The sequence below is a fragment of the Tympanuchus pallidicinctus genome, unplaced genomic scaffold, assembly GCF_026119805.1.
Source record: "Tympanuchus pallidicinctus isolate F22 unplaced genomic scaffold, pur_lepc_1.0 scaffold1, whole genome shotgun sequence".
Taxonomy (NCBI): Eukaryota; Metazoa; Chordata; class Aves; order Galliformes; family Phasianidae; genus Tympanuchus; species Tympanuchus pallidicinctus.
This window is the reverse complement of record NW_026294618.1, coordinates 80,443,729-80,467,101: the sequence shown is the minus strand read 5'-3', so window position 1 is coordinate 80,467,101 and position 23,373 is coordinate 80,443,729. Positions and strand designations below refer to the sequence as shown.

The window sequence follows — 23,373 nt, the reverse complement described above, 5'->3', positions numbered from 1 at the left end:
AAACTGAAATTACCTGCTGTGATGCAGACACACCACCATGATGACTCCAATATCCTCATAACCACCACAGTGTCTGCCCCTACCTGGAAGGAGATAAGTCCTTCCCACTGGTGCTCTTGAGTGGCTGTGCTGTACATCCACTTCACCACTGAGTCTTTAATGAAGACGGATATAGCACGGAGGATAAAAGAGGTGAAGAGGTTCAGATGAATATAATTTCTTGTGCAATGAAGATGTCTGTAAAAATGGAAGAATCAGTCATGATCCACTAATAGTGTAAAAGCTACAATATCATAGATAGGACTGAAGTCAGGCATAATGAGCCCTGTTGAAAATCATGAGGTACCAGAGGAAATCCTTGTAACTTGAGAATGACTGGGGGCATTTCAAACTGCTTTGGAAAGAAACCACTGTCACAGAGGAAATTATATTCAAAAGTGCAGCTATGAGGGTGAACATCTGAGAGAAGGGAAACAATGGGTACATAAGAAAAATCAATTTAAAATGTTTTAAGAGTGTAAAAATTAAATCATTTTCATAAGAAACATCCAAAAGGACTAAAACCATTCTAATTTCAAATCATGCCGTACCTAATCCCTTTGAACTGACCCCATTGTCACTTTGACTCAGGAACTGCTGTGCAGTACAGCTTCTGGGTTATGTACAAGCATCCCATCCCCAGTGAAAAGAAAATCCACCTGTAAAGTATCAATTTGACAAGAGAAAAAGCTGTATTCAAATTGCCTCCAAGGGAAATTAATCTCCTGTGTAACAAAAAGGAACAAAAAGGAACACGATTTCCTCCTCTGCATTCAGAATTGAAAAAAAAAAAGAAAAAAAGAAAAAAAAATCCTCTTGAATTTCAGCAGTCACAGCTGTAAAGACAACAAAATTGCTACTTATTGAAAAGAGCATGTTAAAGGATAGCAAAGGAAAGTGCAGTCACGTAAATGGCAACCAACTGCAGAGTGCTGCTAGTGCTTTACCAGTCTCACCCACAAATTTTTTTCTTCCAGAATTACAAGGGTACATATTCTGCTTCAAATGAAGCTAACTAGATATAATTCTCTCTTTGAAGCAAAAACAAAAACAAACAAACAAACAAAAAAAAAACCAGAAAGAAAAAAAAAAGAAAAAATAGGCTTGGTCTTGAATACTATCAGTTTTAAAATTAAGAAAAAGAAGATTTAAAAATATATAATTCAATAAGAATTGCTTGTATCACTTTTAGATCACTGCTTATTGCAAAACTTGCATATAATTAATAATTATTTTTGTTTAATTCAAAATTTATTTGTTGCTACACTGCTACACTTCAGAATTGCCATATATTTAAATCCAATTGACAAATATATGTAAACTAGCCATCTGAAGATAACAGGTTGAAGTAGTTACTATTTCTGCTGCAGTCAATGCAAGCTATTCAGATTGCCTAATTCATGAATTTATGGGCCTGGTTCAGCTTCCATCACTGAAATTACAGATTTTTCTTTCATTTCAGAAGATGGAAAATTGGACACTAGAGATACATTACTCTATTGAATCATTACAAAAAGCAAATACAAGGGTTATTCTGTAGTATAAGAACTTACTAACTCCTTCCTATTACAGAAGTAATACTGTAACTGGCATATATATATATAATAACTGGTGGCAAATGCCAGCATTTTGATGCCGCAGAATTCAATTTTTATCCTTATCTGATGAGACTGCACAACCAATGGGGATGAGCCACGTTCCAATCAGCATCCAGAATCCAGTAACTGCAGTCACACAGGGGGAGCGCCTTGTATTTTTTTGAGATACAGAAAGAAGTTGTCTTCATAAAAACAAAAAATAGTTTGATGGCACTCCTTAATGTCTCTGAAACCTTATTTGCAAAGCCAGAAACAGACACTCATGCACACTTCTCCAGTCACTGCTTCACAGTTGAAGGAAAAAGTGCTAAATAATCTCTCCACAAAAATCAGGGCATCAGCATTTCCTTTCTCCTACCAGTCATCTGTGGCAAGGTTGCTCCTTGTGATGCGCCAAAGCCACGTGCATCCTTCCTTCGGTAAGTACATGGTTGGGTTCTGTGACTTTTACATCTGGGCTGCTAAGATTACTTAAAAGGTGTCACTGATGGGTGAAGCAAGAAAAAAGCCCTCATCGTGGGAGACATTTGGAGAATTCAGACCATCTGGTGTTTTGTTGGATGAGTCCCATGTTGCACAGCCACAACATGTACAAATCACAGTTATTACATGGGACTCAGAGCATGAGCATGTCTACATTTCTGCAGTCATTTTAAATCTTCTTTGAGAAGGAGAAGGGATAACACCACGCTACAAGGCGTTGCAGATAGTATAAGGCTTAGCTTACTTTAGCTTTGGGGATTAGAAGCTGAAGGCATGACTGATGTTTTTAAATGCAACTCCTCCAATAATTAGGACAGGTGAAGAACTGCCTTGCTAACAGAGTGCTGCCTTCAGAGCAAGCAATCATTAACTGGCAATGAGAATTATTTACTAGGGAAGAAAATTTCTTAAGGATTAGAGCACAGAACTGGGAGACAGGAAAATACAACTCAGAGGCAGCCTCATCAACATGTAATCAGGATGAGGAGATCCAGATGTATAGAGCATCCAGGAGCAAGACCACATGACAGAGGGACTTCCCTCTTATGCCAGAGTATGCTTATGTCTTTGTGTTTTCTAACACTGTGTTCAGCATTCCTATAGCATAGGAAAATCTGTCTGGAATCAGTGAGACACCTATTGTACCTAGGGAGAGAAAAAAAGAGATTGTTTTGTTGGAGGCTGAAGGCTTTATTTTTTATTTTAATCAAACCTACAGAATGTACCATGAACATGTATCCAGTTCAGGAAGGCTGTGCAACCTGGAGTCTCTCAATTTTGAGGTACTTTGTGCAATGTGTTGGTGCATTACTGGATGAAACCAGTATGCTAATGTAACCAAGTGACAGCAATATATTTCACAAAAACTTTATAAATATATCTTCCACATAGCAAAATAAATGAGATTTTCTGAAAGCCCTCCAACAAGAGATTGTGGTAAAAGTCCTTCTCTGCATTGAAATACACCCTACACAAACCACATCTGGAATATTGTGTTCAGTTCTGGGCTCCTCAGTTCAAAAAAGACAGGAGTCTCTAAGAAAAAGTCCAGCAGCAGGCCACAAAGATCAATCAATCATAGAATCATAGAATGGTTTGGGTTGCAAGATGATAAAGGGCCTGAAATCATCTCCTAAATGATGAAAAGCTGAGAGACCTGGCTGTGATCAGTATGGAGAAGAGAAGGCTGAGGGGCACCTCACTGCAGTTTATAAGTATCTGAAGTATGGGAGTTGAGTTGAAAGTGACAGACTCTTTTCAGTGGTGAACAACAGAACAAGGAGCAACAGGCAGAAGCTGGAGCATAGCAAGTTCCATACGAAAACAAAGAGCTCCTTTACTATCAGAGTGATGAAGCACTAGAACAGACAACTCAGAGAAGCAGAATCTCTTCCTCTGGAGATATCCAAGACCAATCTGGATGCCTTCCTGTAAGATCTACTGTAGAGAACCTGCTTTAGCAGGGGGACTAGATGATCCCTAAAGTTCTGTGATTTTGTAATTCTGTGACTAGGAAATGGGCAAGACTGAGGTTTATACACAACTCTGTGCAAGGCAGAATGAAAACTTCTCTGCTAAATGTCCACTTGCATCCCAGATCCCCCATCACCAAGGTAACAGCATAAGAGAATGTTGAAATCTCTTTTTTTTTTCATCTCTTTTAGTGGAAACTTCATTGAAATAAAAAATATGAAAACAAAATATTTCAACTAATAAACAGTGTGCTCATACATGCCAGTCATATAATAGAAGCTTAGGAATTTTGCTTGCATTTTAAGAAGAAATGAATGCGAGAAAAAACACAAAGGCAATTGAGAAATAAGGTGATAGAAGAAGGGTAAAATCAAATTTTTATGTCAGCCTGATACAATCATACAGAAAAACATTTCTCCATTCTCCAGAGCTTCGCCAGTTACCTGAATCCAAGAAGAATGGCAGTTGCAATTATAAGGGCAGAGAAGGAAAGAGCATATCCAATGGTGTATATGATGGACAAATTCAGGAGCTGTTCTTCTGGTGCATCCTGAGAGCACATAAAGGAGAAAAGAAAAAAAAGAGAGGGAGGAAGGGATAAACAGAGCTAATGGGCTTCAGATCTTTTTACCAAGTTGCTTTTTAACTTCTCTTAATGATACACAGAAGTCATTCCCCTATTTTTAAGGTTAAATGCCTTCATTTAATCACTCTTCCACTTTCCTATGTTTTAACAAAATAAAAATTTTAATCTTAATTCCCCAGCTGCTCCCAGGTGTTCAGTCAAAAAGTTGGACTTCATAGCCAAGCTAGAAAACAGATAATGCAACATTATTTGATCACAGAGTTGGAGAGGCATAAATTACCACACAGGCAGGTATTAAACAGATGACAGAAAGAACAGACAACTTAATTCTGCAGTAAAAATGGTAAAGCTTATATTTTCTCACACTCTTAGAGCCTATCACCTTAATGCTGTAATAAGGGTGTTCCTTTGGTAAAGTCTATGTTTAGAAATAAAACAAGCCAGGTCCCATTTGCTAGCTCTAAGCCTTAAACTCATGTAATCAAACTCTTTCCTGTCCATAAATAGTGCCTCTTCCACCTCAACTACATTGCCTGCTGGCAACAAGCTGCAGACCACCTCATACCATGAACTATGAGTTACAGCACTGCCCGGAAGGGAACGAGGTGATGTAGCAGCAGGGATGCTCATACCTTCCTGATAGCCTCTCTTTCTCTTCAGATGTCCTGTTGAAGACACATCCATTTAGACTCCTGATCAGAAGTGCTGGACAAAATCTCTAGGGAGAGAACTGTCTGAAAAGCTACACGTAGGTCTGAAATACAGTACGGACTTTGTTGCTTAGGCCCAAAGGCACATTCATGTTCTCTTTTACTTCCCTACTTCAAGCTGTGATTATGCAGCAGACTCCCAAGACCTGTGATGTACAAAGGAATATACTCGTTGTACTTCAGAAATAAGTACAGCCATTCAGATGTATTTTGCGAAACCAGGAGGATTTAATGTGAGCACACAGGCTGTTCCTCAGGGATTTGCTAGCTTAGTTTTAAAAGGAATGACATGAAAGCTACTTTATGAGGAGAAAAACAGCTACTGAGACATAACAACTTAAAACACCTACACAAATCAAACCTACAACTCATACCTAAAGAAAATAATGTTATTTTATAAGGAATCACTTGCAAACTCTTGGGACTGTGTGTAACAACAGTTGTGACATAGTATACAGTAAGCTCATAAAAACAACTCCCTGTCTTCGTGCACAAGATGCATAGATCGCACAGTGTAACATTACCAGGGGCTCTGTACACATTAGCTGGAAAAGCAAACGTGGTCATTCACATTCTGGGGTCTCACAGTATTTGTGAAGGTTTTCAAAATCCAAACTAGCTCATGGAAACCTGGAGGTAGTGCCAAATGACCACAAGTTGCCACAAGCTCTCTCTTTTCTTGGCATGTTCCAGCACAGGTCTGGAAGAAACCACAACGGCAAATGGGGAAAAGTGATCAAAATTATACTGGGTGGTACACTAAAGTGCTCTGCTGAGACACTCAGAATGTGCTACTGATATGGAAGAAGAAAATTATAAAGAAATGTTAAATAAAACACAATATAAGAAAATGTTATATTTTACACAGTTGGAGAACTAGAAATTATCTCTTTCTGCATTTCCTTCTAGTCTGCAGCCATTTATTCCTTCTAAAGAGGTGCTGAGTTCCAGGAACTCAGGAGGCACTCTGCCTGTGGAACTAAGGAATTTCATACACTGGAACTGTTCTGGCTAGGTATGTACTAGTTCCCAGCATGCTGGGCCAGAGAGCAAACTCAATTTATATGAGCAAAAGGATCACCCTTGGAGGCTCACAGCTGTGATGGCATTACATCATGGGTACGCACATAGTGCACTAGCTGACGCCAGTGGCTGACCAAAATCCCTTGGAAACCTCTCCACTCTTCTTTATTTGGTGCCAGGTACTCCAGCTCCCTGCAGAGTATAAGGTACTAGGGCAAGAAAATAAACTGACAAGCCTAATTCTACAGTTCATGTCAAATTTAGCTTAAAAACAAACAAATCCCACAAACGGACAGAAAGCAGGAACTACCCTTTGCCCAAAGCTGAAAAACAAGTGCCTTTCAGGTCAGTTAATTTTAATATCTACTTATGAGACAGAGAACACAAACTAATTTTATCCCAGAAATATTCTACCAAGGGAAGGGAAGGAATGGAAAAGGGATAATATTAGATGACTTCTGTAATGAGAATTTTTCCTGCTGTAAATAAGACCACTGACTGCCTCAGGAATGTCCTGCACCACAGCCTCCAGTTTACTTCTCCCGGCTGTCTCACCTACATTAACCCTAGGCTCATCTGCCTCACTTTGTTAAAGGGGAGATACCTGACATCACTGTTAGACTCATCAAAGTGAGGCACTCAGGATCAGTTGAAAATGATTACTTTGACAGGGCAAAAATCCACTTGCATCAATGATTAGTGCTGTCCTCTGTTTGGTCCTAAACAACAGTAGCAGCCAGAGAGGCACTCTTACCTGGTCAGAGGCCTCACACTCAGTCAAGTTCCTCCAGGGCAGAGTCGAGTTCTCCTTCAGCAGCCAGGTACCCTCGGAGGTGCAGAACCGGTACACCTGCCCATGCAGCACTGCCAGAAACAAGAGGGGACACAGGGTCAGCTGGAGTAGAGCATGCATGCTGGGAGGCAAGGCTGCGACCTTCCCTCCTCACCAACAGCTTTCTCAGTTGGAAAGAACACAGCAGCATGGCTGCAGGAATGCTTCACCTGCTTCCTGCCCATCAGCACTGCTGCTGCCTGGCCTCCGGGCTACAGCCTCATCTACAGTATTCACAGGAAAAAGAACACGTGAAAGGTGTGCATGCTCTTTCTATTCTGAAATCATGCAGACCACTGAACAGAGAAATCTCAGAACAAATACATTAATACAATCTCCCCAGAATGCAGCTATCTAGGCAAACATCTGCACTACAAAACAAAACCATAAATCTCTGCTTAAAGTACCATACAGTCTTTTTATTCCTTCTGTCTACATGTTTGGATAACAAATAAATAAAATATCTTTTAAAAGCAGTTAGCAACTTGATCTTGTAAAAGCAGGTACGATGAAATGGCTTATAATAAAATTACATCAGACAGCAGCACCAAAATAGGAGTACAAAGGGTAAGGACAATTGAACTTTAGCATATGAAAGTATCTAAAGTCTAATAATTCTAAATCCTAATACAGCAGTAGTCAGTGCAGCAACCAGACATTTCTGTATTCAGGAAGAGTTTTAAGCAAAAAGAATTAAATCAAAAATCCAAACAGAAGAAACCACATAATGTGAATGGGAGAAAAAATTATGTATGTCAATGGGAGAAGCATACGCACGTCTTGTCTCAGGAATTATTTATCACCCAAAATATTTATGAGATAGAAAACATTGGAAACAAACAAATAAACAAAGATCTTAACCTATAAGGCAGCATTAGGATTGCAGCATGGTTGATACATGGAGAAATGCTCACAAAAGAACTGAGAGACCATGCAGATAACAGGAAGATGTACTAAAGGCAACTTGATACTCTCAGGGACAGGAGATCAAGTCTCGACCCTGTGGAAACAGAATATTTTCAGTTGTATATAAAGACATCTGACCTTATATAACATTAGCACAGGTTTATTACAAGGCCCTGAAAGTTTTGATGTTGAATATATACTACACACACAAGACCTTTCATCCTCTGCATCTGGTCACGTTGAAAACCAGCACTGCGCAAGACATGGGAGGCAAACTCAACCCCTAGGATTCTTAATTATGCCTGAATCCTGTTGTGACTCGGGCCATTTTACTTTTCAGGCAGTGCAAATACCAAAGGTACAACAACCAGCTCCAGTTTGAGTAGATTAAAATGATGAACAAACTTTCCAGAAGATGTGAGTAGTCCCTGCCTCCCTACTATCATACAATATCCTTCTCTTGTATCATAATATGTTTTGTTACCATACAGTCAGTGTCTCAATTGACACCAATTATTACATATACCATATACAATAACTGGATATCACACTCTACAACGAAAATAAATAAAAACCACTTCCAGCACATGGGGAATCTGATTTTATTTAACTTGTAAATTAATGCATTAGCTGACAAAGTTGCACAACTTTTAGAATGGGATCTTAAAGAAGCCAGTTTATTTGTAAAGTGTCAATCACACCTCATTAGAATTACATGTTAAAATGTGGATTGATGTCCAAAGCTTAAATGCTCTGTAGACCGATAAAAGACAGAGAGGAGAGGCCAAGAGTTAACACTGAAGTTAATACCATCATCTATAATGTTCTCTGATGAGAGTAAATAAAAACAAATGCTGTGGCCAGCTAAACAATTTTACTTAAGAGGAAAATGTTATCACATGACAGAACGCTCACAAACACTTCCTTACCAGCCTCCTTTTATTAGAAATAGAAGCAAATTAAATGATTTATCTGCTTAAAACAACCTGATCTGCCTTTTACAACAACACTGTGTCAAGGTCAGTGTGAGATTACTCACCTAACAGTCCCTCAGGATAAACTGAAACATTATTCAGTGTAAAAACAAATTACAGCATGTCCTATTCAATCACTTCTATTCAGGCAGAGAGATGAGAGAGTGAGGAAAAAGGACAAGAGACCAAGAGTTTTGTCTAGCTGCTGTGTGTCAAGTATTATAGAAGTCTGTTCTCTATTTCAAGCAGAGGCAAATGCTTTGGAAAATGTAACAATTTTGTCCATTAAAAAAAATGGATTCTGTAGTATTTGGGCATCACAACAGTCTTCCAGCAGACTAGTTTGTTCCTGAAGTAAGAAAAATGTTCTTTGATGGGGAACCTGGGAGTCTACACCTTCCAGCAGTTCTGTTATCAATTGGTGTGACCTGACCACTGCTTACTTAGAGTCACTGTTGGCTGTAAAAGCTGTCACAGAAGCATCATTTAGCCCCCATTCTGGCTTCTCATACAGCAAACACTAAACCCAAGACCTGTAAGCCTGTAGCTGGCAATACAGCAACAGGGTACAAACTGGACACGAAGCCTCCAGGGAGCAGGAGGAGCTCCAGCCTGCACTACTGTCCAAGAAACACATTTATCTAAATGTGTCTTTATCCTGGGCTCACTGCCACATTGTCTGAAATTATATTACCTCAACAAGCAATTTAACTACAAGTACTTTATTTAGTACCCCTTCCCACTGTTCCTCCTCCCTCCGTATATTAGTCATTCCAACTCCTTCGTTTTAGTGATGATAAAGCAATGACACAACTATGCCTTGCATTTTGTTTTGAAGGCAGAAAAGCTGATGGTCGCTTCAAGTTTTTGCAGCAGGAAGAAATTTATTTTCAATTATACCCTACAGTCTGTGTGAGAGGTGGGAAAACAGATCTGAATGCACTTACTGAGAGCTCCCATCATGCTGCAACAGAATGATAAGAGAGAGTCATATGCCCAATGTCCTGCAAGAAAAGAATGGATGGGAGCTTACACAGACCTAATATCTACATTACAGGGTGCAAGAAGAGATGCAACTGAGCAAATGTTGTCTACGATACAGTCTGTACAAACTCATCTTGCATGCCCTGAAGTCTTCAGAGCCTGTATTTCATGCTTTACTGTTAAAAGTTAAAAACCAGAGACTTTACTCATGGAGGTGATATATTGCAGAGATTCTGCATGCAAATACATTCTCCTTTTAAAACAATCAATTTGGAATTATACTAATGCTAAAAAACTAAGCATTCAAAACTTAAGAATTGCTAAGCTAAAGACACTTATGCGGTTTTTAATTTCATCCAATAAGACTGTTTTAACTTATGCAGATATACATTTTTTGTTAGTAGAATCCATTGTTGGGTTTGTTTTTTTCTTTGGAGGGGGGATGGGAGGGGATTCTTCAGGTAAAGAATGGGGGGATGTCATTCAATGAAAAATTATCAAGCTATCAAGTCATATTTAAACATACTGAATCAAAAACTGACAACAAATCCAATGTTTTCTTAGACCATCAATTCAGCTTCCCAATGAACATTAAGCACTACTGTCTCTTTTATTTGTTCCAAAAATGAACAGTGTATACTAGTCACACATTAAAGCCAGATTTATACAACAGAAAAAATTATGCAGCCACAGTATTTATTCTACATGGACATTTCACTTTTCTTAGTGATCATCATCATTCCCAGCTCTGCACTATTTTCCCTCACACAGTACAAGTCCCCATAGTTAATGAGGCAATGATCCTACAGAGAGGAGTTTGAGCTTCAGTACTTGTCTTACAAGAAGACCCATTCTGTGTAGTGCAGGAGTAAGATCTGTGGAAAAGTGGCAGAATATAGCTTCATAATTAAAAACTACTTGCATACTAGTTGCCAATAAAGGTTGTTGAGCAAAGTAAACCACAATAAATCAAAGCAATCATTAAGTTGTAACATCGTATATCGTGAGGTAGGAGTTAATGTCTCAAAACAAACAAGCCAAAAAACCCCACCACAAATCAACAACAACAACAAAAAACCTAACCAAAAAGAAAAAAAAAAAAAACAAACAACAAAAGCCCCACCACATCATACTGAAAAACAAGATTATTATGCTAAAAGAAGTTATACTCTTTAAGCAATTCAGCTGAATAACTTGCATTGAGAAGAAACTGTATTATGCTAGACCACGTTGAAACCTAACATAACCTTTTGAAATGTACTTTAAAAAACAAGTCATAAAATTGTGTGCATGTTTGTGTGTATTCATTTTAATAATGGAGAGTGTTTATGAACTATAAAAGATATGCGAATCAACATAGTAAAAGAAGGCTCTTTATGAAATACAAGTATTTATGCTAATGATACAGCTTTGTGAAGGTTTTATAAGATACCAACAGGCACCATTAAAAGTTTTATTCAGAATAAATAAAAGCGTGCTGGAATAAATTTATTGCACGAACAAACATGATTGAAGGTTTTATATATATGTAAAAACACTGCTAAGAGGTTCTGTGTTTTTAAGTTATTGGATCAGCAAGTTAATGTAATTAATGGAAGACATCTCATTAAAAGCATGTTAAAATAAAGTGGAAACAAAACAAAAAAAAAGATGCAATAAAAAGTTTTCTTGAAAGGTAAGAGGAGACACAGCTGAAGGCTTCCTAAAGCAGAGGAAGGGACCCACTTAACTACGGCCATGATTCAAGAACTTAAAAACAAACAAACAAAACATGCATACCGTGAAAGAAAAATAAGCTAAAAGAAAAGGATGACTAGGCAAATCATCAGCATGATGCTTGGTGAGTTAAGCAAGGGAAAAAAAGAAAAAACAACAGATAACTGCTATGTTAAATATGCATAGCCAGGAGGCAGAGGTAAGTAGGCATGCAAATAAACTCGTTATTTGATGAAGCTTCTGAGCAAAACAAGAGGTCCAGAAGATGTAGTTAAAACCAGCTCCAGGTGCCACAAATAAACTGCCAATCCTTGGCAGAAGGGAAGTCTTGGTTATTTAGTTATCCTCAAAGACAACAGTACAAATTAGAATAATTGAATCATTGGTTTTCACCTCTCACTGGGCAGTGATAAAGATAAGCCAAAAATGCAAAACTGTGGGCAGGTTTTGGTGCAGGCAACTTCAAAACATATCACGAGAAGGAGTCTAATTATCAAAACAGAGACAAATAATTCTGTAAGCATTATCTGCTACATTCCAAAAACAAAGGATTGGATACTTCAAAGTGGAACAGATAAAATGAAGGATCTCATGTATTTCAGAGTGAAGACATACATTTTTATTGAACAAATTTTACTCTCTGGCACTGGTTAAAAGCTTATTACTTCTGCAAAAGGAAGCCTGAAGCTGCAAAGGAAAATTGTATCAACTGGTAAAGGTTTTCCTATGGCGATAGCTCTTACAATCTCTGCAGACTTGGAATTATTTTTCCAGTACTTAGAGGAAGAAAAAAAAAAACACCACAAAATAAAACACAAAAAAACCCACCCAGCAACAAGAAAACAAAACCCAAACAGCTTGTTCACATACATTAAGAAATGCAGCCTTTGATATTACTGCTCAGGACACAGCCCTGTGCCACATCCATATATTCATGTGCTTTGCCAGTGGATTTCTCTGTTACGCAGCATGGGGATATTGATGTTGAGTCTCAAATACTGTAGAGGTGAACTCTAACATTTTTTGCCTTTCTGCCCCAACATCTTCCTCTTCTTTCTGCCTCCTTTATCCATCTCCTTTTAGTTGCTGTCATATTATTTCTCTCCCTGCTTGTATTGCCCTCCTTGGTTCTCTTCTCCAGCTTTATTCCTCCAACCATTTCTATTGTTGCAATACTTACCCATGCACTACTGATCAATAAACCTGCTGCTGATCCTCTCCCTTCACTCTGAATTTTCTTATTCCTCTCAGCTCTTTGACTTGCTGTGCCCCAAAGCCACTGGAGATGAACAGAAAAACACCCTAATTTCAGCCTCTATCCTCTTAACATGTCTCCTTTCTCATCATGTTCCTCAGACATTCTCAGCACACACAAGAAGCTTCTGCTCCAGTCAAGGAGAGGAGAATTCAGTGGGAGAAAGTGCAAGGAATTCACCATGAGAAATAGAAAGTGGGATGTCTCCACTGTCCTAGGAGTCCCATTCATCCTCCTTACTCACATGCTTAAGTGCAGCGTGGTTCTGACAAAACAAGTTCTTGAAAACTTTCAGCTTTAAATCAGACTTCTATTATATTGAATCACATTCAACCAAAGCTTTGCAAGTCTATAAGCTACTAAAATCAAGCTCCTAAAGAAAAAATAAAAAACAAACTATCAAATGATTTAATCACGGAAAGCAGCATTGTTCCTGCCAATAGTTACTGGTGGCAGTTATGTCTAGATTGACCTTCCCATTAAAAGATGAATCTTTACAACAATATCTCTGAGACTTACTTCTGATCTAAAAATTGGGAATGCTTACACCATTCTATTAGTAAACTGCTCTAAGTTCGCTATTTCATCTTCATTTCTACTCTATTTTCATTGCTTCAAAAGTATTTGGCTGGACATACAATCCTTTTGACTTAAACTTTTCTTTTTCTGCCAAGGTGCAATTCTTTCTTGAAGTATTCACTGCCAATGTTACCTCACATTTTTAAAAGCTTAGAGAAGCTCATTGACATTCATCATCCACACAAACTCAATATTTTCCACATTTTTAGCCATGCTTTGGTTCTGTTTAAATAAGATTGCTGATACTCTGCTTCATTAAGCTCTAGGACAATCATCAGCCAGGTTGTGTGTGTGGAAGTCAAGCTTCTTTTATTTTTTTAAAACTTTCAGAGGAAATATGCTGATGAGTGTTTGATCCTTTTCTTGCCTAATTCACTTCTGCTTTTTCCAATTTTCAGAAAGTAAATTAGTTTCAGAAAGGTCAGATGAGTCTGGCCAGCCACCGGCCACCACTATCATTATTATTTGTCATTGAACTATTCAAGTACCAAGGCTCTCTCATAAACACCCTGCCCAGAGAACTTTCTTTCTTATTCATGGAAAATTTACAGTGATGTATGGGAGTGCTAACAGGTACCATTTGCAGTAGTTTTGAGGAGGATTTGGTGTACTCTCAAAATTCATAGCAAGGACCTGGGTCTCTCAGGGGAAGTGTAGTCTACTACTGAAAACACTCAAGGGGAAATTTAACAGCAAAACATACAAATGGAAAAGGGTCATATAGCAAATAAAGCTGTGTACATGATGAATAAGTACAATCATTGTGTAGCTTAGAACATTTTCAAGGTAAAGCTGCATTTGTGGAGCGTGAAGTGGAGGATGTTCTATAATTAAACTACTTACACACGGGTACCTTTTAAGTCAGTCTACATTTTTTGCATGACTACTTTGTCAAATGAAAATATTATTAAAAAAATCAAAGCAAACATAGAGCTACTAACTTCAGAAGGCAGACAGCATGATTCTTCCCCACGTTAGGTATTTACATCTATAGGTATATAGGCAAGCTGAGTTTCATACATACTGTCACCTGAGTTCTATGGGTCTTAGGAAAAGCAAGCAATCCTTCAAGTTCACTATGATACCAGAAACGTGTCTGTTACGTGAGAAAATATATACAGATTGGATGCAAGAGGAGCATTTGCCATCACTCAAAGGTGAAGTGCCAGCAATCACAGAACAAGCAGGGAAGAAGTGGGCTCTAGGTCATACAGTTCACCCAGCAAGCTGCTCTTTACCCATGCAGTTAAGGTCAAGCATTCACAGTTTATTCTGCCTTGGCATGGGAAAAAATAAAAAAATAAAAAAATAATCAATTCTAACTGATGATTAACAACATTTAAGTGAGCCAGAAAGATATTGACCTGTTCTTAGCAAAACATTTAATTATGTAGCATACATTACGGACTATATTTATTCAGATCATGAACTATTTCATTTTACTCTTTGCCTACTATATTTAAAAGCTGTAAGTTCTCAAGCATAAAATCATTATAATTTTAAAGAGTAATATGAAGAAGGATTTGAGGGTTTTCCCTTTAATAGAACCGTGAACAAATAAAGATACTACATACTTCAGCTACACAAGACACTGGAACAGGTTGCCCAGAGAGGCTGTGGATGCCCCCTCCCTGGAGGCAACCAAGGCCAGGCTGGATGGGGCTGTGAGCAGCCTGGTCTAGAGGGAGGTGTCCCTGTCTGTAGAAAGGGGGGGAGCTACATAATCTTAAGGGACCATTCAAACTCAGACTATGATTCTAAGACCTGTAATAACAGTTTTGATGAAGTTTAAAGAAATTGCTAAGCTTAGATCTGTCTGCTTAAGTTAAGCTATCTGTTAGATCAGCACAGGCAAAGCACATAGGGAACCTTGTTAGCTTCCTTGCAGTCAGTTGTGATGATTAATTCTCACTTAAAAGAACCTTACTATTAAACTACTAAACTTGAGAAGCTGGCAGACAACTTCTCAAGAAGACGCAGAATGAGGTTCAGCTATGCAGTGATGTGCCTTGATATCCTTGATCCTTGATACTTTCCAAGAAATTACTTAAATAGAACAAAAACATTATACAGTCATAAGCATGTTGAAAAATATGCCAACTTTTCTACCTCCCACAGAAGCAGTCACACCAGACCAATATCCTACTACAAAGGCATCCACCTTTTACGTTATGTTCAGCAATGCAGAAGAGCACATTCTTCCTAGAGGACCTCAGGAGAGCAGCGTTGTACCTATCACGCATACACCATGAAGTCGTCCCTGTCTTCCAACAGATGCACTTCAACATTCAGCCACATGAAGTCTCCTTCTGTTCCCATTGCACATTTGAGGAGAGGTGCACATGCTTTGACTGTGGCAGATCCTTAAGGAAGTCACGTAACTTACCCCAGATGAAAGTTCACAGACCACTGCTCTATGCCATGCACCAGTCTGACACTAACCAGCAATTTATTTAAAAATACATTTCATATTTTTAAACAAAATGGAGAATGGCATTGCCACACAGTACCCAGCAGATGCATCTGTTAAAGATTTTTTTAAATTATTTATTCTGACAGAGTCTCAACCTATCTTTGAGATGAGCAGCAAATGTTCTAATTTTTCTGGTTTACAACCAGATGGAGGCTAATAAATGGAAACCAGAGGTGAACTTGAAAAAAACAAAACAGTATTTAGCAAACTGAGATTGCCAATTAGCTTAAAACAGCTTTCACTGCAAGGAAAGAAGTACAAATTTTGAATTGCTTAAAGGTTAGCAAATGCAAAGCAGGATCTCTTTCACTGAAAAAAGGTCCCACCCCTTTCCAGTATTATGAGAACTTTCTGGAAACTCGCTTTTATTGGAGTAAAGAAAGGAAGAAATGTAATAAATGTCTAATCATCTTTGCTGTAGCCAATACTTGAAGTTAAATTTATTTCCCTCCTACTTGTTTAAAGACAAACAGGCAGTTTAGCAACAAGCTCACGTAGCCATAAAACAACACTGGCTTTAGAGAGATTTTGAACTATGAAACTGAATGATTGAAGAAAAAGCAGTGGAGACCAAACCAGACATGGCTTACACAGGTTCCTTAAACTAAATGTTCAAACCAGACATATAGTGCAAAACTTTCTGAAGGAAATCTCACAGACACTGCCTCTTCCTCAATTATACTGCTTTCTGTAGATTGCTCTGCAGTGTATACTGCTTCCTTTGGGCTATCTCACATGATTGATGTGTCACTGCCCCAAGTGTGAGGTCTCAGGAACACACAGAAAAAAAAAAAACACCTTTCATTCTGCTTTTTTGTGTGAGGCACTATGGCACTCAGACAGCAAGTTTGCTCCTCTCCTAAAGAGATGACAAGAAAAGCTGTTCTATGACCAGAAAGGGAATGGTGAGCACTGAAAAATGGACCTTAAGCTATTATGAGAGTGAGAAATGGGAAAGAGCTGACCTGGATGTGTCCATGCAACTAAAGGTACTCAAAGCAGCAAGCCAGCTCTGGTCTCCTATGCAAGGCATGTGAGAAAACTGTTCCTTTCTCTGGCACAACAAGTGTTCAGAATTTAATGAAAGTCTGGTACTTTGATAGTCTTCCAGTGGCTTCCGTAAGGTCACACTGGTGGACTTTGTAGTTGCACAGATAAATCATTAGGTCCTATGTCCCGATTCAGGATTGAGGTGCATCCAACAGATACCTGAGGCACCATTTCTGTATTCGCTTTCTCCAGAAAACACCCCCCACATCTGATCAAACTGAACTTGCTCACAAAAAATACAGCCATCAGAAGGTTGCTTCAAGACTCATTTGTGCCAGACCAAAATACCAACACAGACACACCCCAACAGTCATGGCAGTTCAGGCGTCAGACATCTCAAACCTAGAGATAGAGCGTTTTTTGTTTCAGTTTAGGGCCTAAAGATGAAAAGATTTTGAGCAGAGTTCTTAATAACATTTTTTAGCACATTTTATTTACGGGTATTAATCACCTGAATTTATACCAATTCATACTGAGAGTATTTCTAACACTGCATTTCAATATAGAGTACCTGAAGCTTGAATTTTCATGCGGTCACTACCCACACATACATTTGCTACCTCATTTATCCAAATAAAGATGAATTAGTAAAATCTGCTACTATTATGGTACTACTATGGTTTACATAATTTGCCTGAAACTGGAATCCCTGGAAGGTTTTTGTTTTTTTTTTTTTTTTTTTAATTAAAAGGGATTTAGTGCTATTAAACAATAAAATATCAGAACCACAAAGGAAACATAATTGTAAAATGAATTGTGCAGCTCCAAGGTTTCCAAATCCACATGATGTTATGGGCAGCTAGCCTTCAATTGTAAAAAGGTAATAAGAAAAAGCACATAGCCACTGGCAGCAAGGTGAGGTGCCCTCCATCCTTTAAAGGAATACTGATCCCCTTGAAGATCTGAACTTTGGAACAGCCAAAGTATACCCAAGTATAACTTGCTGATCTTGCTGACTACAACGCAGATAGTACGACGTGCAAATTTTACCTGCTGTAACTACAGTGATGTAAAAAACTGAGCAGCCTTTCTAGGTTTTGTTCCTTAACACATGCATATTTGACAGACCAAAAGTTCTGACTTGGGCAGCCGGAAGCATGCCCAAGTCAGCAGGCTATGAGAAGTGCAAATACAAACATCTTACTGGTGATGGAGGAGGAACATGCTGCGTAACAGAAATACATGTGTCTTTTGATAATTCAGATATTTTCATTTGATATTTTCAGAGCATTTCAAAACATCATGTGGGAATATATGTCTTCCAAAAGAGAAAGCCTATGAATCTCTGAATGAATCCAGAGATCTGAACAGAATACTGTTTGTCTGAAATTCACTTCTCTCCCTCCTGTTAGCCTCAATGTTTTTTATTGTTCCAAAGGGCTTCTCTGTTACATACACAAAGCTATTTTATATGGCATTAGAGAGACAAATGACTGGAGAGCTCCTACTATCAGGTACTCACAGACTAGCATTAACTGAGCTTCTCATTTACTATACCATGAAAATCCTGTACTGTGCTGTGAGAAACACGAACCAGTAACAAAGTTGTTCTAAATATTATTAGCTCCAGCAACAGTGGCTTAACCCACACTGAAGCAGAGACTACTCTAAATCTCAGCTTAGCTTCAGTGCAATATTGAGTATCTAGACAACTTTAATATCCTTATTTCACAATTTCCTGGTGAGTTAGGGCAATGTTCTAAATGACCAATCTATGTGAAGTGGATAAATTTTAATACAGTTGCAATCACTGCAATCGGGAAACTGACCTGCGTGGAAAAATAATGACTCAAAGAATCAGGGGAAAAAGATTCACCACATTTCATTTGGCTAAAATTCCCAATCTGATTTGCTGCATAGCCATACAGAATAGAAGAATATGTTTAGCAACTAGATATACAAAATGCAGTAGTTAAATGTCACTGAAGAAACACGTAGTTCGTGCATGCCATATCCTAGAAGTATATCAACAACTCAATGCCCAGTGTTTCAGTGGAGATACAAAATAAAATTCCTCTAAGGATTCATGTTTAATTTACTTGCCTGTCACAAAGCAAGTCCATAGCAGTACAGGGATACAAGGGTTCAAGCATAAAATCATGGTCTAATTTCATGATCTTTCTACTATCCAGCTGTCACAAACACATTCTCTTCAGAGACAGTCCTTGAAGGCAGTATGCCAGTACTGAATTTGGCAAGGATACTGACACATACTAGGTAGCAAAATAAGAAAAAGGTTCAGCACTTCAAAAGAGATGAGACATGCAAATGGGACAGTATTGATTTTCTTTACTGTACTTTATAGTCTCTTTGTACACAACACTTTCCAAAAGAGGTAGAAGACAAAAGTTGCAATTACAAGGTAAGTGATACTGTGAGACAAAACCTTGCAGCTTCGGACATTGCTCAGCATAACAGAAATGCAGACCCATTCTCCATAGGCTTGTCTTGTGAAAGAGACAAGTCAGGAACTTCTTGATAATTGCAAGTCTGAATGGACATAGAGGTCTGAGAATATCTGCAGCAAGTAGAAATGGAAATCAGTTACTGTCACGTAGGGCTGGATTATCTAGCATAGCTACTAAGCAGAAAAAAAAATATCCCCAAATCCTTTTCAGCTTACCACTCTATTAGCCAATCTGCTGAGCTGCATCTGCTGTTGGGGGTTGCAGAAGGGTTGTCTGAAGACTGATAGTCACTAAGACAAGATGAGGAATGATACAGGAACAAGAATAAAAGCTGTTTTGCAAACAAAGCCTGCAAAATCTGTAATTGATGAAGGAGAGCTCTAGCATTACAAACAATTTTCATGTGAATTCTTCTCCCCACCTCCTTTTCTGGTTCACACCAATGAAAATTTATAGCACTCAAGAATTAAAAGGCCCAGAATCACACCAACAATTCAACAAAGAGAATCACAGAACATTTAGGGTGGAAGGGACTTCCAGAGATCTCCCAGCATGACCCCTTACCACAGGATGAACTAGAACAGATTGCTCAGAGCTACGTCCAGTCAGACTTAGGCCATCTCCAAAATTTCTGTTTCAGAGTTTGACCACGCTCATAGTAAAATAATTATATTTAAAGGAAGCTTCCTGGATTTCAAGTATGTGTGCTCATATGTATCAATAAGATCTCTGCACACACATTCTGGAACTTTCTCTTCTCCCGGTTGAAGAATCCCAGCTCTCTCAACCTGTATTCACAAGAAATACTTCAACCTTTAATCACCATCACATCCAATTGCTGGACTAACTTCAGTACACAGTTTGTATGCAGAATCCAGAACAAGACTATGCATTCCAGACAGTTTCCACTCCCTAGAGCTAAGTGACAGACCATTCCCACAGAACTGCCAGTGATGCTATGGCCAGTACAGCGCAGGAAGCTGCTGACCCTCTTTGTCTCAAGGGCACATTATTGGCTTACGTTCAGTTTGGTCCACCAGGGCTTACATGGCTTTCTCTCACAGAGCTGCATTCCAATCAGTCAAACCCCAGCCCCAACTGGCATGCAGTTATTTCTCTCCCCAGGACGGAGACCGCGATTCCTTCTGTGGAACTTCACAGCATTTCTGACAGACCATTTTTCCACTCTCTCCAGGTCCTTGCAAACTTCTGTGGTGCATCTAACACTCCATCACAGTTTTGTTCCCTCTGCAAACTCGCTGAAACCACCCTTAGTTTCATAGTCCAGGTTGTTAATAGAAACGTTAAACAGTATTACCCCCCCTTTCAGTCCTTGCAGTATACCACTAGAGACTATTCTTCAAGAGAGCTTTATGCTGATGATTCCTTTGAGCCAAGCAAAACAGTTTTCAGCTCATCTCATTGTCTGCTTTTGTGTAGTTCACACTTCATCAGTTTATCAAAGAGAATACAGGAGACAGTGCCAAAAGCCCTACCAAAGTCAAGATAAACATCTGTTCTCCCCTCACATACTGAGCTAGTCACCCTATCACAGAAAGCTCAGGTTCATCAAGCACGATTTCACCTTCATAAATCCATGCTGACTATTTGTAATCACCTTGTCTTTTATGCGATTGGAAACAGTTTCCAGGATTATCCGCTCCATCAACTTCCCAGTGATTGATGTGAAGTTGACCACTTCACATCTCCCCACATTTTGATTCTTCTTGAAAAGAGACAGTTGCTTTCTACCAGTCCTCAGGAGCTACGCCCCCAATTTCCACAACTTTCCTAAAGATAATCAAGATTAACCTCACAATGACAGAGTCTAGTTTGTTCAGCACTTGCTGGTACAATCCATAGAATTGTGTACATTCCATTTAAGTACGTCTTAGCCTGATTTTCCTCTACGAAGTGCAAGTCTTCCTTTCTCCAGACTTCACTACGGATCCTAGTGGCCTTGGATTGCTTCAGGCAAAACTGTAGTGACTGTAGTGACAACTGTAGTGACCACTGTGAAGAAGGCAAGGAATATCTTATCATTTCCATGTCCTTTTCCACAGGATCCCCCACTACATACAGCAGTGGATTCGCTCACTGGCCCCCTTTGGTTTTGATATTGCTTTAGAAGATTCTTTTTTATTATTTTTATTTTTTAATTTTTTTTTAAATCACCCTTAACTTGACAGATTCTGGATAGACTTTGGCTGTCTTAACACCCATTCCTGAATGCTCACTGTCTCTATATTCCTCTTAGATCATCTGTCACTGCTTCCACTTCTCTTACACTTTTAATGGAAACTGCCAGGTAACTCTCCATGCTTCCTCCATTCCCATATTTCACCATAAACAGCAGTCAATTTATTCCCCAGGGGATTTCTAGGCAGTATGGTTCTACAGCAAACTTTTCATGCATTTTAAAAACTGACTCCTAATCAAATTACAGTAGTATTAAACAAAGCAAGTTTAGCCCTTCATGGTTAATGATCTTCTCTGAACTGTACCTTCAAAGAAGGTACTTTCTAAACAAGGTCTTATCTTTCCCCTTTTCTTGATTTTAAACTGATAAAGACATCTTAGCACTGCAGGGCTTCCATCTATTTTAGGTTTTAAGTAGTGAGTTATGCAAGAATAAGTAATAAACATGCTTTTGTGATTACTGTAAGTCACACAGCATCTAATTTCCTATTGTTATAGATCTTGCATTATAAAGGAGTTACCTCCCCATTGTGGCAGTCCATTAGCATTCACTTTGAACATGACTCCACAAGCCATCATGAAAATGAGTCAGGTCATGGTAATTCAGACCCCTAAATTAGGCATCACATGCTAATAGCAGCCTCTTGTGTTTTGTATTAGATGATAAAAATATTTCCACATTCCATTCTTATTTCTCACTGATAACACATATTGAAATATGCTCACAGTATGCACATGAGAACAAATCCAGATATATTTTCTGAAGTACTTTTGCAATCCTCCCTAGCATGCTCTATGATTTTTCAAAATGATGCTAGTCTTTTCACTGAAACAAATACAGTATTCAGGACAATTAATTTTACTTGTTTCCAAGAGTACCAAAGATTCTGCACATCCAAAAATTTATTGATCTGTAGTCTTGTTTAAAATCTTGATTCTCACCAGCAGTGATTTTTGAAAAGCAGTTGAAAGTCAAACAACTGTGTCCAGTATCTCAAAGATTGCAAGTAAGCAAGTTCAGAGGAAAGCAGTTGAATCCTGTAAGAAGTTTTAGGTTTCCAGAAGTATTAGCTATCCAGAAGCATTAGGTTTCTTGGAAGTTCTGCAGCATTATACACTTCTATCTTAATTAATTCCTAGGTAAATATTAATTCCACACATTTTAAAAAACTTGCTTATCCATTCTAAAGTTGCAGTATCTTAATGACTGATCTGAGAAGGGTAGGAAAACAGCATTTTAACATTAGAGGTTATAAAATGATCAGTTACTACCAATACAGTTCAGATAGAGTACAAAAAAACACTCAGAAGATAGAAATATGAGGCAACATCATATTCATAATATCCACTTGGGAAAACCAAGAAATACATCTTGGAAAAAAAAAAAATCACCCTGACTTGTTCAATATAAACAAGACAGCAGTAAGACTGTCTATGCATAATACAAGTCATTTCAGAAAGCAAGCAGGACAGGAGTAACCAAATGGCTGCAGGAATTCCAGAGCACAGGAGCCAAGAGAACGGAAGAGATCACCTCTTCCCACATCACAAGGTCCCTAATCATTAAGCATGTTGATAATGCTGGATTTCAGAGGAAGACATGGGAACCTAATATAAAAGCTATAGCAGTTGAAAATAGCAATGCAGACTCAATTTTGTTTTAAAGTCTTATCTCTAAGTCAAGCTTGAAGTTCAACAGGAAATTTAAGGGTTACAATAGTTGACCTGTCACCTCCCAAACTGTAAGAATCAACACTGTGAACATCAAGGTTAATAATACTAAAGGGGAAGAGGTGCTCCAGACACTAAAGCAGATATTCCTACGTGGCCTATGGAAAAGACCATAGTAGATATGCTAAGTTGTCCTTGGCTGACTGCCAGACAGGAATCACACTGCACTTTTGTTGTAGTAAAGCAGTGATTGGATGAGGGGTGATGCTCTTCCATGCATGGATGTTGTCCAACTTTGTAGGTATTATGATGTTATTTTGATGTGAGAATTTTTCACTCACCTTAAAGTTAACAACAGTTCAATAAGAAAAGCAAAAGCTGTTCACACAAGTAAAGCAAAATAAGCAGTTTATT

The 23,373-nt window shown here is 38.5% G+C and overlaps 1 protein-coding gene and 1 long non-coding RNA gene across 3 annotated transcripts in view; one reads left to right on the top strand and one right to left on the bottom strand.

Moving 5' to 3' along the window:
* Window positions 1-23,373, top strand: part of LOC128086990 (uncharacterized) — a 435,001-nt gene that overhangs the window by 62,792 nt on the left and 348,836 nt on the right. The window lies entirely within an intron of this gene.
* Window positions 1-23,373, bottom strand: part of GLP1R (glucagon like peptide 1 receptor) — an 81,371-nt gene that overhangs the window by 25,953 nt on the left and 32,045 nt on the right. For both annotated transcript variants that reach the window (XM_052693751.1, XM_052693675.1), the window contains 3 exons: window positions 6,667-6,776; window positions 4,037-4,143; window positions 84-237 (listed from right to left, as the gene is read on the bottom strand). In XM_052693751.1, coding sequence (XP_052549711.1) covers window positions 84-237; window positions 4,037-4,143; window positions 6,667-6,776 — 371 coding nt within the window. The remainder of the gene's footprint in view (window positions 1-83; window positions 238-4,036; window positions 4,144-6,666; window positions 6,777-23,373) is intronic.